We start from the raw sequence: 13,671 nt of genomic DNA on the forward strand, positions 1-13,671 counted from the left end.
TAACCCTAACCCTTGCCTACAGCAGTGTGCTGAGCTGCGAAGGGTCTTGGAGAACGCTGCACCCCTGCTTCCTCATTTCCAGGCCTAGTGTGAGGAGGAGGGGGTCGGTGGTAGGCAAAGAAAGAGAGCAACCGTGGCTTCTAGAGTCAGAAAGAAACCTGGAAAATATACTTTATACATATTTTTTATTTTGTTTTGTTTTGTTTTTGTTTTTCGAGACAGAGTCTCTCTGTGTTAGCCTTGGCTGTCCTGGACTCGCTTTGTAGACCAGGCTGGCCTCGAACTCACAGCGATCTGCCTGCCTCTGCCTCCCGAGTGCTGAGATTAAAAGCATGTGCCACCACACCCGACTTGAAAGAGAAATTTCTAAAGAAGATGTGTATAATTGCTAAATTGTTAACTGGTCAACTTCATTAACAGTTCCTTTTTTGTTGCCAGGATAATGTGGTGGTGGTGGTGGTGGTGGTGGTGTTTTGAGACAAGGTCTTGCTCTGAATCCCTGGCCAGTTTAGGACTAGAAGGCTAACCTCAAACCTGTATTGAGCCCCCTGCCTCAGCCTCCTGAGTGCTGGGATGGCTGCTATGACTGCTTCCCAGGATTGTATTGGCAAAACTTCATTTCCATTTGACTTTTTATAAAGGCCTTATCCTTGGGTCTGGTGACATATGTTTGTAATTCCAGCTTGGGTGTCTAGGCAGGGAGGTGGTGAGTTCTAGCCCAACTTGCACTTGGGGTAGTGAGACCATACCCCAAACAAATCATCAGCAACAACAGAAACACTCCTTTCCAGGTCATAGCTCAGGTCAACCTCAGCCTAGGACCCTGTTCATCTTCCAAGTCAGTGTGCACGCTGATGATCATTAAGACTGTCCTTGCCGTCTGTCAGATAGGCAGTGTTTGCGTTAAAAATCAGAACACGTTAATTCCATTCAGAACACTGCTATGTATACCTTATATAAATATAAGCCCTATAGCAAGACCTCGTTAAAACTTCCCACTTGCTGACCACTAACAATGTTAATGAGCCTAAAATTAATTTATATTCCCTTCCTGACCCTCTCTTCCTGCCCTTCCTCCTTCAGTGGGACAGTCCCGGACCCTCAGCCCCAAACCTGAGAGCAAGTCTAGCCTACTTCCCACCTCTTTGATGACTGAGCTAAATGTAATGTTTTGTTTTCCATATTTAAAATTATATTATAGCTTATATATCTCTTTATTCGTATAATGGCATTTGAGTGTGAGAATGTGTACGTGTGGAGATGAAAGGACAATTTGCAGGAGTTTCTCTTTCAACCAAGAGGGTCATGGGAATCGAACTTAGGCTGTCAGGCTTTTCAGCAAGCACCTCTACCTGCTGAGCTACCTACATCTAGCCAGCTCTGTACTATTTTTCTTCAAGCACCGCAGGTACCTGACAGCTTCTCAGGAAGATGACTCTTCTACACACTGCATCTTTTCTCCGAGTCCTAGTCCATTTTCCTCTTCTCTTTTTTAGTGGTCTTGCATCTCATAGTTCCTTGTCTGTTTCTTCATCCAGTGCCAGAGGAGTGTGTACCCAAGGTCTCAGGCATGCAAGGCAAGCTGCCTACTGTGAGTTCACCACTCCCCCCTTTTACACTGTTGCTTGTTTTTAGTGTTTTAGGACACGATTGTGTGTGGTCCAGGCTGGCCTCGAACTTGCTACGTAGCCAAAGCTGGGCTTGGCCTCTAGACCTTCCTACCTCTGCCTCCTGGGCACTAGAATTATAGAATTCCTGCCTTGTCCTGTTGCTGTAATTTAAAAAAAAAAAGTTTAACAAAAGCCACTTACAGGAGAAGAGATTCATTCTGGGTCACAGCTCAAGGGGACAGTCCGTCTTGGTGGGGAAGACAAGTACGAGGAGCTTGAAGCAGCTGGTCACATGGCATCCACAGCCAGGAAGCTGAGAGTGACAGATACATATGGATGCTCAATTTCCTCCCTTCATACTTATATCATCCAGGATCCTAGCTCCTAGCCAGGGGATGGTGCTGTCCACAGTTCGTGGTCTTCCCATCACAATTAACGAAATCATGAAAATCCCCCCCCCATGGGTGTGCTCAGAGGCCTGTCTCCCAGGTGTCTACATTCTGTCAAGTTAACATTGACCATCACACAGATGCACTCCACCATCCTGGACTCCGTCCACAGTTATTTATTGAGCATCTGCTGTATGCCAAGTTCTATACCAACTGGGAAAGAAACAGTCTCTGGACTCTGAGGGGCACACCATGTAGGGTCAGGTGCTGAGGAGCGAAGGTGTGTATTGGACGCATTGGTTCTCAGGGACAGGGAGGCAGAACTGGGTCCTGGGTCCTCCCTAGCTGTTTCCAGCCTGCCAGCCTGTTAACTAGTTAACAGGAGACAGAATGTCAGGAGGAAGAAATTATGGGTGCGTCTGAGAAGGGCTGGCCCAGTTCTTGGCAGGACACAGAGCTAGAAGTATGATTTCTGGGCCCCCAAGTGCTTGGACTGTGATGTTACAGGTGCACACATGGACAGGAACCAAGTTATAAGACCAAGAGGATGAACTGACGAATTTATTTTTAAAGTGTTTGTGTGTATGTGTGTGTGTGTGAAGCCAGAGGTCACCCTTAGGTGTTCTTCCTTGAGATGCTGTCTACCTTTTTTTTTTTCTTCCAAGACAAGTCTCTTACTGGCCTGAAGGCTAGACTAGCCAGCCAGCTTTGAGAAATCACCTGCGTCCACCCTCCCAGCACTGGGATTACAGATGCAAGTCACCACACCTGGCTTTTACGTGGATGCCAGAGCTCAAGATCACGCCCTTACATTTGCTTGGCAAGGACTTCGCCGCCTGAGCCATCTCCGCAGTCTGTAGGCTAGACATCTCTAAAAGCAAAGTTTGGAATGTTGGTTGCACAGGGGGAAGGCACGGGCCATCCTTGAGTGGCGTCCCTCATGAGCGCCCCCCCCCTTTCTCCTGCAGGGGTCTACTATGCAACTGTATACTGGGTGCCCCACTTGAAGACGGTGGAAGTCAAGAATGTACTGGACAAAAATGGGGATGCTTACGGCTTCTACAATGACTCCATGGCAACCACGGGCTGGGGCATCCTGGAGATCAGAGCTGGGTACGGCACTCAGGTCCTAAGCAATGAGATCATCATGTTTCTGGCTGGCTACCTCGAAGGCTACCTCACTGCTCTGTAAGTACCCCCATCCCTCTGCTTTGTCCAGCAGTGACTCCTGGATCTTGGTGTGCCTGTGTTAGTGGCAGAAGGAAGCAAGGGTACCCTTGAGAGGTTATAAGCATCCAAGTTGTACCCCATAATCATGCCTGCCTAGCAGGCAGATACAAAGCACCCAGGTGGGGCACTCATTCCTTCTCATGATGCTTCTTTTGAAATCCTCCACTTGTTAAAAGACTAGACTGTGTGTGTTGTACGGCTGCACATGCTTGTATGAGTGTGTCCGTGTGTGTACTGACACACCACGTGTGTAGGCTGCAGATTGGTCCTTCCTCGATCACTCCCGGCTTTAATGGGCTTCATGGTTTCTCACTGAACAGGAAGATCATTGATTCAGCTAGATTGGACAGCCAATGGGCTTTGGAGCTCCTCCTGTCTCCACCGCTCCAGCACTGGGGTGACGGATGTGACCCCCACTGCGTATGTGGGCTCTAGGGATCCAAACTCAGGTTTTGATACTTGTGTGACAAGTATTTTTCTGGTGGCCATCTTCTGAGCCACCTTTTTTTTTTCTTTCTTTCTTTCTTTCTTTCTTTCTTTCTTTCTTTCTTTCTTTTTCTTTTTTTTTTTTTTCCGAGACAAGGTTTCACTGTGTAGCCTTGGCTGTCCGGGACTCACTTTGTAGACCAGGCTGGCCTCAAACTCACATCGATCCGCCTGCCTCTGCCTCCCGAGTGCTGGGATTAAAGGTGTGTGCCACCACACCCGGCTCCACCTTCTTTTCTAATGAAACCATTTTGAGAGACAGCGATGGACATGTCCCCCTACTAGTCATTTGTCACTGGGTAGGAAGAAAATAAGATGTGGAATGAGAGAGACAAAGCAATGAAGACTTAGTGAAAGTAACCTACCCAACACTCGGGAGGCAGAGGCAGGCAGATCGGTGTGAGTTCGAGGCCAGCCTGAGCTACAAAGCAAGTCCAGGACAGCCAAGGCTACACAGAGAAACCCTATCTTGAAAAACAAAAACAATAACAAAAAAAGAAAGTAAGATGTAAGGGGCCGACAAAATGGTTCAGTGGGTAGAGGCAGCTGCCACCAAGCCTGATAACCTTCGATCCTGGCCACATGATAAGGAGAGAACCCAGTCCTATAAGTTGTCCTCTGACTTCCATACATATCCCATGGAACTCACACTTCCATACACACACCATTAATTAATTAATTAAAACATAAAAAGATTGTTTAAATTAATAAAGGTGTAAGAGCATTTCTTTTCTACTATTTTAAAACAATGCTTCCAAGTGGATAAAGAGGTTTAAATTGGCATTTTAATGAGTACACTGTAACCTTTCCTCCGAAGTCTATTGTTATTAAATCTTGGTGTCCCTGTCCTTGTCTCATAAAAATAATAAGGACAGAGTTGTTAATAATTTAATCACTACACTTAAGCTTTTCTGGGATTTATTTGTGGCAGTTCTTCATATACCCCAGGCTGGTCTTAATTCATTGTGAAGTCAAAGATGACCTTAAACTTCTGATATTCCTGCCTCCACCTCCCACGTGCTGGCTATGAGCATGGGCCACCATGCCCGCCACCGTGCCCTCCACCGTGCCAGCCACCATCCCTGCCACCGTGCCCACCACTATGCCCGCCACCGTGCCTACCACCATGTCAGCCACTATGCCCAGTTTCATGTGGTGCTGGACCCCAAACCAGGCCCTCCAGCACTCTACCAGCTTATGTGTGCATTACTTGTGGGGGCCAGAAGAGGGCGTCAAGGGCCCCTGGAAATGAGATTACGATATGGGTGCTGGGAACCGAACCCAAGTTCTCTATGCTCTTAATCCCGATCCCTTGGAAATATTTTATTTTATTTTTATTTTTTAATACTTATGTATTATTTAGGCAGTATTCTGCCTGCACATGTGCAGAAGAGAACACCAGATCTCATTAAAGATGGTTATGAGCCACATGGTTGCTGGGAATTGAACTCAGGACCTTTGGAAGAACAGCCAATGCTCTTAATCTCTGAGCCATTTCTCTAGGCCCCCTTGGAAATACATTTAAAACACGTTTAAAGCTATATTGTGTGTGTAAATCTAACCCCTCAGTTCCCTCTCTTTTTGCACTTCCTTCTGCCCTTTGTTCTGGGTGTGGAATTTTACTGAGCTGCAAGTTTGAAGAAATAATTCAGGCCAGAGTTGTTTGAATATAAACATATCTGGCTGAGTTGTCAATGACACATACAGGGGCACTGAGGGAGAAAGTGAGTGCTGAGGGAGCAGCTTGGGCCATGGGGTGTGCTAAAGACAACCATGTCTTCCTTGGATGTTTCCACTGAGACCCAGTGTTGGAGAGAGAGCTGGGGTTTGACAGGCTCTCACTGGGGGGTGTGGTAGCCTTCTCGTATTGCAGCACCTCACTGCAGAAACCTCGGGCTGTGAGAGGGCTGCAGTGTGGATTAGGATTAGGGTATGGGACTTTAGTGCCTCTCTCTCTGTCTCTCTCTCTGTCCCTCTGTCTGTCTGTCTGTCTGTCTGTCTGTCTGTCTCTGTGTGTGTGGGGGGGGGAGTTAGAGGACAATCTGTGAGAGTCAGTTCTTTCCTTCTACCATGTGAGGTTCTGGGGACCAAACTCAGGTTTTCAGGGTCAGTGGGAAATGTCTCTGCTTACTGAGCCATCTCCACAGCCCTAGGCCTTCATTCTAGTGGTAAAGCATTTATCTTTGAATAATAATCTTATTCACTTGTCCCCACACCGAGTCCATTAAAAGCATATCTGTAGTAAGCATTGCATTACTTAATTTTTTTCCTTTTTTTTTTTTTTTTTTTTTTTTTTTTTTTTTTTTTTTTGAGATAGCTTCTCAGTGTTATGTGGTTCTGGCTGTCCTGGGACTGACTATGTAGACCAATCTGATCTTGAACTCACAGAGATCACCCAGCCTCTGCCTCACTAGTGAGTGCTGCAATTAAAGATGCACACTGTTCCTGTTGCTTAATTTTCTTTTTTTAAAAAGCACCTATGGTTCAGTAACTATGGTTTGTTTTTAATTGGTTGTTTTTTAAGTAAAATCTCGTTTTGATTTTGTTTTTCTTTTGAGAAAGTGTCTTACTATGCAGCCCCGGAACTTGCTATGTAATCCAGGTTGACCTCAAACTCAGACTCGCTTGCCTCTGGTGCCTCCCAAGTGGGATGATGTGGGCGTCGTCACCACAGCAGTGTGCAATCTGTACGAGTTCTGTAAGTGTAGTATGCAGAGTCCCAGGGAACAGACATTCTGGGAACCGCTGCTCGGGCTCTGTCATCTATTTACTGAAAGGCCAATACAAGCAGGGATTTCAGCACAGGGGCGTGTTTATGAGTGACCAAGCATGCTTCACACCAGCGCTAGGCCTATGGCTGGGGAAAGGCGTGGCATTCCCCATTTCCTTCCTCCCCTTCTGATGTGCCCCTAAAGATGGCTAATATACAAGAGCTGGCTGTTAAAGAGCAACCTGCACAACGGAAGCGATAGGCTGGGCTCCCAGGAGCAAGAGCCTCCGCTGAAAGGTACCACATTACTGATGCCAGCTCCTAGGATTACTGCTTCTAGACTCAGGCAGGGTACCACAGCGCGTTGTCTCACCTGAGAGGATTCCTAGAAACTCCATGCTCTCTCCCTTAGCTCCGCTAACAGAAAACTTGCTAACCACCTAGGGCCGGTGTTGAATTTGAAATGTAAAATGTCTCCCACATTTCAAACACTTGATCACCAGCTGTTGAGTCTGTTTGGGGAATTTGTGGAGACTTTAGGCTTTGGGGCTCCTCAGACAGATAGAGGTTTGTAGGAGTCCAGCTTGAGCCTTATAGCTCAGCTCCGCCCACTTCCTGCCAGCCATCCTTGCTTCCTCCCCTACCAGGGTCTGAAGAGTGCCAATCACATGCTCCTATTGACAGTCCACCGCATCTTCCACACTGGTTAGACCACACCCTCTCAGACCATGGGAGAAAAGAAACCCTTCCTCCTTTGAGGTGCTTCCTCAGGGTACCCCACACCAGCCGCCCATCGGCACAGGGGCACTCTTCTGCTTCGCTTTCTTTTATCTTTGGGGATGGACAAGTTCTTATGTAGCCTAGGTTAGCCCATAACTCACAATGTAGCTAAGGATAACCTTAAACTCCTGATCCTCCTGCCTCTACTTCCCAAGTTCTGGAATTACAGGCATGTGCCATCATGCTCAGCTAAATGTCGTCTTTCTTATTTGTGTGTGTGTGTGTGTGTGTGTGTGTCTACACACACATGAGTGTGGGTGCCCCAGAAGCCAGAAGAGGGCATCAGATCCCCTAGAATTGGAATTAAGGGAGTTTTAAGCTACCTGCTATGGGTGCAGGAAACCAAACTCAATTCCTCTACAAGAACCAAGAAACATCCCTAACATAGCCATCACCCCATGATCCAGTGTTGTCTCCTTGATAACATCTCATAAGACTGTATCCCCACTGGTTTACAGCTCCATCTCTCCCCTCCTCCATCCTTAGGATCTGGAAGGTGAGGTCCCTGCCTTAGCCAGGCACCAGGCTTGACGCTTCCTCCCCTAGCTGCTAATTACATGCTGTTTAGTTTTAACTGAGTCCTGCGGAATCAAAGAGAAGCAGCATGCCTTTCCATGTGCTAGAGCAGGGCTGCAGCCCTAGCCAAGCTGGGTTTCTTTGCTTTTGAACTTGATGGGGCAGCTCCCTAAGAGTTGTAAGTTCAGTTTCTGCTGTCTCCCTGCTGAGTCCTGGATGGGTCCTTAATAAAATGAGGTAGGAAACCTTTCTGAGAACAACACCTGATGAGGATTCTGGGCCCTAGGATGCTCTCTAGTTGTTTAAATAAAGTGGCTGCTAAGTGGAGTGTCCGAGGCAGCTGATGAAGCCTCCTCCCCTAGCACTTCCCAGTTGGAAGGGGTGGACATGGACACACACACACACACACACCTGTTTGGTTGATCGGAAGGGAGGGACAGAGGTAGGCATGAGTGTGTTCTTCGGTGGAGAGTGCCTGACAAGGTGATACAACAGTTGCTAAGGCTGATAGAGTTTACCAGCACCACAGTCCTAATAGAGTAAGCAAATAGTCTCTCCTTGGTATTGGGGTACCATCAAGAAATGCCTCAAGAATTTCTCCCCCATGCCCAGCTTGCTCCTTTTAATGTTAGGGCCTGAATATGCTTCCAAGTCAAGTCTGTAAGCAAAGGCAAGAATTGAGCTCAAAAATATCTAATGAACTATCAACTTGTTACTATTTGGAGCTTTTCAAGGACCACTGAGTACAGAAGGCACAGTGACAATCCTGGGTCGTGTGACAGTGGTCACTGCCAACTAGCTGCAAGCACTTGTCTAGTATACGATGCTCCAGAGGGTGTTCAAAGACTCTCCATGTTAACTCTTCAATCTGCACTAATTCTGTGATCATTGGTTGCCACATACTAGGAACGTGAAAGCCTGGGCACAGAGAAACATGTTAGCTAGTTAAAAATTAGAGAGCCAGTAAGTAGGCGTCTTAGTCGGGGTTCGTATTGCTGTGACAAAACACCATGACCAAAAAGCAAGTTGGGGAGGAAAGGGTTTATTTCACTTATTTCACTTCCATATCACTATTCATCATCAAAGGGAGTCAGGACAGGGACTCAAACAGGGCAGGGACCTGGGGGCAGGAGCTGATGCAGAGGTCATGGAGGGGTGCTGCTTACTGGCTTGCTCACCTTAGCTTGCTCAGCCTTTCTTATAGTACCCTGGACCACCAGCTCAGAGATGGCATCACCTGAAATGGGCCAGGCCCTCGCCCATCAACCACAAATTCAGGAAACCCCCACAGGCTTGCCTACAGCCTCATCTTATGGAGGCGTTGTCTCAATGCACCTTCCCTCCTCTCGCAGACCTCCAGCCAGCACAGTAGGGTTGGAAACCAGGCTGTTCAGTCAGGGTTTGTCCATTTGTGCAAGCACACACACACACACACACACACACACACACACACACACACACACAGAGTTTAATTACTGTGCAAAGACTAAGGCAGCCTTTCTGGTTCCTGAGCCAGAAGATCAAGACAGAAGAGTAGGAGTGCTTTCATCTCAGAAGCTTTTGAATTTTTAAATTTGTTTTATATTTATCATATTTTTATGTGTATGACTGTCTTGCCTGCATGAATGTATGTGCACCCTGTGTGTGTGTATGTGTGTGTCTGTGTGTGTTTGTGTGTGTGTGTCTGTGTGTGTGTCTGTGTTACCCATGGAGGTAAAAAGAGGGCATCAGATCCTCTAAACCTGAAGTTAAGTGATGGTTGTGAGCCACCATGTGGATGCTGGAAACCAAGCAAGTATTTTTAACCACTGAGCCATCTTCGCAGCCCCATAAAAGTTATGTAGGCATGTACGTAATTACATATGAAGCACAAAGTACAAAGCAATCGAGTACAGCACTAAAGGAAAAGACTTGAAGTTAAGTATTCAAAGGTTTACAATATCATCCTGGGATACAGTCTACAGGCAAAATCCCCCACTTAACTGTGGTCTGAGTGTCCTTCCGCCAGATCTTAGTCTTAGAGAAATCGCTTCCACACAACCCAAATGAGGTGCAATTTAAACAGTCAATTCAAAATTCTCCTCTCCTCCTCTGACTGGTGACCCTTCCAGATTGGGTCTATGGTATTGAGGCATCTTGTAGAGGAAGCGTTTGGCCAATGGTTGTGTTGTGCCATTCCCCAGCACCCATCGCAGTCGGACAATCTCTTTTACTCTTTAGCTTGGATAGTTTATCATCTCATATGTAAGAGCTACGTACTCTCCCTGGTCTCCAGGTGTGTAATCACTGCTACCTGAGATGGCAACAGCCATCCCTGACTTCTGCCAGGCCTATGGCTCTCAGGATCTCCTCCCTTCTCCCAAGGCCATAGATTGTCTCCTGACACTCATCGAGATGTGTAGGAGCATCTTGGACTAAGAAGCCCTATGTTTGTTGCCCTGAGAAACCAACTCCTATCGTCAAGCCCACCTGGGGTTCTAGATTAGTCAGTTTCCCACCTGTGGCAAGGCCCTTCGTGTGGTCATCTGTAAGGGGGAGGGGCGCTCTGGGTTCCTGGTGCCAGAGGGTTGACCCTGTGGCCATCTGGACCCATGGAAGCAGTGAGTCATGTGAAACCTGGCAAGATTTTTCTCATCGCTGTTAGGAAACACTTAAAAGGAGTAACTGTAAAGAAGGAAATTTTTACTGGGGGTTCATGGTTTGGGAGGGACACAGTCCCTCACGGCAGAATCGGCAAGGCTGCAGGAGTGGCTGGTGGTTCTATCAACAAGAGCCTGTGCAGCTGGTGACGAGGTGTCCAGAGTCAGCAAACAAGGACCCCAGTAGAAGGGAGGACCCATAACTCCTTAGCCCCATGCCTACACTCTACCTCTGACTTCTAGGCTACATTGTCAGAAAGACGCCACAGTGTCCCCAAACCAGCACCGCCCGCTGAGGATCAGCTGTTCATACCTGGAGCCTGTAGTGGGCATTTCACATTTACACCATGCCAGTCAACTGACAGCGTCTTCCTCTTTGGCATTATTATTTGTAAATTATAATTATTATTTCATGAGGGTACGGTGTGTCTGCACTATGTGTGATAAGGAGTCAGAAGTATGCTAGATTCCTTGGAGGTGGAGTTATAGGAAGTTGTAGACAGCCTGAGGTGGGTGCTGGGACTTGAACTCAGGTCCTCTACATGACCAATATGCACTCTTGACCACTCTCCCATCTCTCCAGTCCCAGCACCTTACTTTTTAAGGCAGGGTCTCATCATTGAATGCAGAACTCATCACTTCACCTAAGCTGTCTGGCCAGCAAGCCCCCAGCCTCCACCTCTTCCCATCTCCCCAGCACTGGGCTCACACTTTCGTACCACCACATCTGCCTTGTATGTTGGGTGCTGGGAACCAAACTCAGGTCCTCTGGGAGAGCAGGAAGTGCTCTTAACTGCTGAGACATCTCTCCGGCCCCCGGATATACATGGTTCTTAATTTTAAGTCGTGCGTTTGCTTGATTTAAATTTTAAGGAGTGATGATGGTGAGCAGTCTACACAGCCAGAGGAGTAAGTTACTCCACCTGTGAAATCGGGCGCCACTGGAATGTAACAATGCGTGTTACCTGTCGTTTCAGACAAATGTATGACCACTTCACCAACCTGTACCCACAGCTGATCAAGGACCCTTCTATCATGGACAAAGTGCAGAACTTCATGAAGTATGTATAAAACTTGCCGTTCCCATTGCCAGGGCAACCCTGCATCTCCTCCCTGGCTAAATTCTGTCTCATTAGGGCCGCCTTTTCTGTAATGCACTGAAACCTGGTTGCTAGCACTTTCGGCTCTTTCTGGTTCAAGGTCGCGTCACCAATAGCTGAAACAGCTGGAAGGCACCAGCAGCGGCAAGCAGGCAAAGTCAGACCCCAGAAGCCTCCCACGTGGGTGTCCCTCGCTCTTGTTATAAGCACTCCTTCTCCTTCTGTGTCATCGTCAGCCTGGCAATTAACCCTAGCCAGGTGTTAGGGAAGTATCTACATCCCTGACCGGGCTGGTGGGGAAACATATGGGCTCTTACTATGCAGCCCAGAGTGACCTCAAAGTCAAGATCCCCTGCCTCAGACTCCAGAGCACAGAGATGATGGCCTACATATCTAGTTTTTTCTTAATGTTTTCTGGGGTCTTTTTGTTTTCTGAAGAGCAAAGTTTAAATAGAATCAAATCGTGGCAGATTCATCTGGGGACACAAAGGTTCCTGTGTGTTCTGCTGAGTCACACATCCAACATCCCACTCATGAAAGGCTAAAACCTGCTCCAGCATCAGGCAAAAAGGATGAGGCTGCATTCCCTGAGGTGTGCATTGGGCTGTCTCAAGAACAGAGACACTCTAAACAAACCAGAGATAGATCAACTTTGTGTGAAAAATGATGTCAAGTCACTAAATCATCCCATTAAAAACAAACAAATAGCAACAAAACAGAGAACTAAACGAAGTAAAAATGAGAGAGCTATTAAAAATAAATCATTTGGGGCTGGAGAGATGGCTCAGAGGTTAAGAACACTGGCTGTTCTTCCAAAGGCCCTGAGTTCAATTCCCAACAACCACATGGTGGCTCATGACCATCTATAATGAGATCTGATGCCCCCTTCGGTCCTGCAGGCACACATGCAGACAGAATACTGTATAAACAAATAAACTTGTTTGTTTGTTTGTTTGTTTCGGTAGCTTGGAGAGATGGCTCAGCAGTTAAGAGCACTTGCTGCTCTCGTAGAGGACCCGGGTTCTGTTCCCAGCACTCACATGGTGTTTCATGGCGTCTGTAATCCCAGTTCCAGGGCATCCCGCGCCCTCTTCTGGCCTCCACTGGCACTGCAGGCACATGGTGAACAGACAGACATGGAGGCAAAGCACATATATATATTTTCCCCTGAGAATGCTAAAACAGAAATGTTGAGGCAGATGCAAAGCAATCTGAAATGGAGTGGAGAGGTTGTGAGAAGAGCAGACTGTGTTGAAGTCACCTTGTCCTCGGGAGCATTTATTCTTCTACAGACAAAAGTAAACTTAATCATCTCATCTTTACTGACCTGATGAAACACTGTGCTTTAAGGAATGTCTAGTGACAGCCTGTGCCTGGCTGTCTCGGGTCAGTAACCTACTCATAGCTCTAGACAGGGGCCCCAAGAAAGCTATGAGAGGGTCAATGTCCTGGGGTAAAATTAGAAAGAGTTTAAAGTTTGTACTGAAATTGCCTGAATGGTGACAAATTTATAACTCAACGACACCAGCGTGTTCAGGGATGTGGCCGCTAGACTTCTGCCTTGATTTGGGTTTGAGTGAGCCATCATTGATATCTGTGGTCAAGTCCAATTTCTCCCCCAGGAAGCAAGATCTGTGGACGCGGAAGAACATCAAGGAACACAGGGAGGACCCGTTCTGGAGGCACACCGGCTACGTTACGGCTCAGCTGGACGGGCTGTACGTTGGAGCGCTGAAAAGGGCTTCAGTAGATAAAATAAAGGTAAGACTTTTAAAAGGTGCCTCAGAATTTGTGTGACTTCTATGGTGAAAAAAAAAATTAATCCAAGGTTAGGGATATAGTTTTCTGGCAGGACACTTATCCAGCATACTCTATCCTTTGCACCATAAACAAAACAAAATTTTCCTCGTTTAATTGTCCTTCTTACAGAAATCCATTTAAATCCATTTAAATGGCAAAACAAGCAATCAAAAACATGTCAAATACCAAGGGTACAAGGCCAACCTGGGGTATTTGATCACTTCCAAGCCAAGTATCTCAACAAAGGAAAAAAAGAAGCACTCCAAGTTAATAGCATACCAAACTGGGACATTCCTCACAGACAACACTGACATCTAACTGCTCACCACAAGGTTTTGGTACAAAACGTAGTTTGTTTCTGTTTTTCCAGCCTTTTCTATGCATGGCTCTGCTGAGATTTAAGGGGCCAGT

General features: G+C 46.9%; 1 protein-coding gene across 2 annotated transcripts in view; it reads left to right on the top strand.

The window, feature by feature from the left end:
* Window positions 1-13,671, top strand: part of PLBD1 (phospholipase B domain containing 1) — a 46,568-nt gene that overhangs the window by 5,858 nt on the left and 27,039 nt on the right. For both annotated transcript variants that reach the window (XM_084765406.1, XM_084765405.1), the window contains exons 2-4: window positions 2,968-3,187; window positions 11,338-11,421; window positions 13,083-13,221. In XM_084765406.1, coding sequence (XP_084621532.1) covers window positions 2,968-3,187; window positions 11,338-11,421; window positions 13,083-13,221 — 443 coding nt within the window. The remainder of the gene's footprint in view (window positions 1-2,967; window positions 3,188-11,337; window positions 11,422-13,082; window positions 13,222-13,671) is intronic.

This window comes from Acomys minous (genome assembly GCF_964271855.1).
Source record: "Acomys minous genome assembly, chromosome: 17".
In the NCBI taxonomy this organism is placed as follows: domain Eukaryota; kingdom Metazoa; phylum Chordata; class Mammalia; order Rodentia; family Muridae; genus Acomys; species Acomys minous.